The sequence below is a fragment of the Elephantulus edwardii genome, unplaced genomic scaffold (assembly GCF_000299155.1).
Source record: "Elephantulus edwardii isolate Elephantulus edwardi_28Jun2011 unplaced genomic scaffold, EleEdw1.0 scaffold00108, whole genome shotgun sequence".
Taxonomy (NCBI): domain Eukaryota; kingdom Metazoa; phylum Chordata; class Mammalia; order Macroscelidea; family Macroscelididae; genus Elephantulus; species Elephantulus edwardii.
This window is the reverse complement of record NW_006399858.1, coordinates 9,710,578-9,713,046: the sequence shown is the minus strand read 5'-3', so window position 1 is coordinate 9,713,046 and position 2,469 is coordinate 9,710,578. Positions and strand designations below refer to the sequence as shown.

Sequence of the window (2,469 nt, the reverse complement as noted above, 5' to 3'; positions counted from 1 at the left end):
GCAACAATGAATGAATGGAATTCCAAAATCTCTGTAGGTGTTCATTGAAATGAAAAATAAACAACCTAAATTGAAAAAAAAAATAAAGTTCAGGCTTTGCCCTTGAGGAGGTCACAGACAAGCAAAAATATACAGAACCAGAATATACAACAACATAAAAAAAATGCTCAACGACTCCTCCTCTCAAGAATTTCCCTCATTAATAATCACCAAACTTTAGGGGAGCTCTGGTGGCCTAGTGGTAAGACGGTGCACTGCAATCCCAGCCGTATGCAGTTCGAATCCACCAGATGCTCTGCTGGAGGAGGGGCAAAATCCTCCTGTACCAGTCAGAACCGACAAAAAAAAGAAAAGAAAAATTAGTAAGAAAATAATAATCACCAAACTTTAAAACGTTGTGGGCCACCTCTCACTTTAACTTCATCCACCAGTTGAAAATAACCAGCAACCGCAACTAATCACAAATGTGCCTGCACTTGCAGTGCCAAAGGGGAGCTGGATGGAAATCTAAGTTGCTCTCACAAGAACTGGTAGTAATTTAAGGAAACGTGTTCTACTGCGTCCCACGTGTATGTGGACTTGGGCTCCCCGCATGTGCAGTCTGGAGGGCATCGACAACACGCACAAAAGACGCCCAACACTGGACTTTACGACCATCAACTACCTGAAATTTTCCTGGCATCCCACCGGCCTCCAAGCCAAACCTTTAAGGCAGAAAGCAGCAGCTAATTGGATTGGGGGGGGGGGGGTTCAGATGACACGGCTGAGCAGCAAAGAGCAGGACACGACCGGGGGAGAGGACGGGCTGATGAGAGGTGACTAGGGCCAGAGGTCAGCTCAGCGGCCAGTGGGCACCCTGGGGGCGCCAAGGTCAGCTCAGCGGCCGGTGGGCGTCCTGGGGGCCTGGTGGGCGTTCTAAAGGGCCTCGAGGTCAGCTCTACGGCTGGTGGGCGCCCCGACGTCAGCTCAGCGGCCGGTGGGTGCCCTGGGGGCGTGACGGCCGGAGTGCGAGCGCGACAGGTTCAGCGGGTGGGCCAGGGCCGGCGGGCGCCCGGCTGGCCGGGCCACGGGCCACCACGGGCTTCTTACCCGTAGTAGCGGAAGGCATTAATGATCTTCCAGAAGTGCTCGCGCTCAAGCCGCTCCTCCTCCTCCTCAGTGCTGCGCGCGGCCGCCTCCGAAGGCACTTCCACCTCCTCGCTCCCGCCGCAGCCGGGACCCCCGCCCGCGCCGCCATCGCTCAGCGGCGAGGAGGGCGGCGGAGGGCGCCGCCGTCGCTGCATCGCCGCAGCCACTCTCAGCCGAGCTCGCCTGCGTTTCACGGCGACTGGGAGCGTGGTGACGGCTGCCCGACCTTCCTCTAGACGGCGCCTGCCGCGGGCATGCCCCCAGCCCGCAGCGCGCTCCGCCCCCGCCGCCCTCAAGCCTCCATACACGCTGCGCGCCGCCAGCTCTGCGAGGCGCACGGAGCGTATGCGACGCCTCGCCGCAGAGGCCGCTGCTCATTTGTTGGCCGGCTGAGCGCCGCCGGCGCGTGACGTCACGACGACGCGTCCTGAGGGCGGGGCCGAGCCCACGTAGGAGGCGTGAGGGGGGCTTTGCTAGCCTGTTGAGGCTGCTAACCAGCGCGTAGATTTATGGTTCTTTATTTTTATATATAAAAATAAAACAAAACCCACAAATTTCAAACTCCTTAAAGTTAAAGCGACTTATAGGTGACCCTTCATTGGATTTCTGAAGCTGTAATTCTTTCAGGAGGAAACTCTCCCGAGGAGCCTTGTGGGTAGGACAGCCATAGACTCGTGTCCTTTGAATTAGTTTGATTCTGGGCAACAGCCTAGTTTAAAGACATCAGTTCTCTCCTAGTATTCCTTATTCATTGTTCAACTTTTATATTGTTATGAAGTAATAGAAAATATGATGTCTTCGGTCAGGTGCACCTTAGTCTTTAAACTGGCATCCCTGCTTTTTAGTATTTTAAAGAGTTCCTTGGCAACAGATTTTCCCAGTACAACACATCTTTTGGTTTCTTGACTGCTGTTACCGCAGATGTATCAAAGTATATCCTTGGCAACTTAAGTGTTTTCTCCATTTATCATGATTTTGAACTCTTACGTGGATGACGAGGATCATAACATTGGTCAGAAACTATACTGCAATCCGAGAGAGATGGAGAAGAGATTGAGATTGATTAACATTTTTAGCCTGCTCAGATCCACAGTCAACACTCTTGGCACCACCAGTCGGGAAATTAAAAAGACAAATTACATTAGAAAGATTTGCTGTTGGGGACCTCTCCAGAATGCTAACGAGCAACAACAATGTCAGTCCAGAGACAAAGGTGCTCCTGATTTCAGGCCATGGTCTTTGCAATTAATTGCTATGCTTCAGAGAACAGGACAATGACTAAAGGTGACAGAAGAATTGATGCCTTTGAGTTATGGTGTTGGAGAAGAGTACTGAACATAC

The 2,469-nt window shown here is 52.2% G+C and overlaps 1 protein-coding gene across 1 annotated transcript in view; it reads right to left on the bottom strand.

Moving 5' to 3' along the window:
* LOC102843561 (chromosome unknown open reading frame, human C9orf41) overlaps window positions 1-1,283 on the bottom strand; it is a 70,213-nt gene extending 68,930 nt beyond the window's left edge. Inside the window, exon 1 of the mRNA XM_006891992.1 lies at window positions 1,090-1,283. Coding sequence (XP_006892054.1) covers window positions 1,090-1,283 — 194 coding nt within the window. The remainder of the gene's footprint in view (window positions 1-1,089) is intronic.
* Between the last annotated feature and the right edge of the window lie 1,186 nt (window positions 1,284-2,469).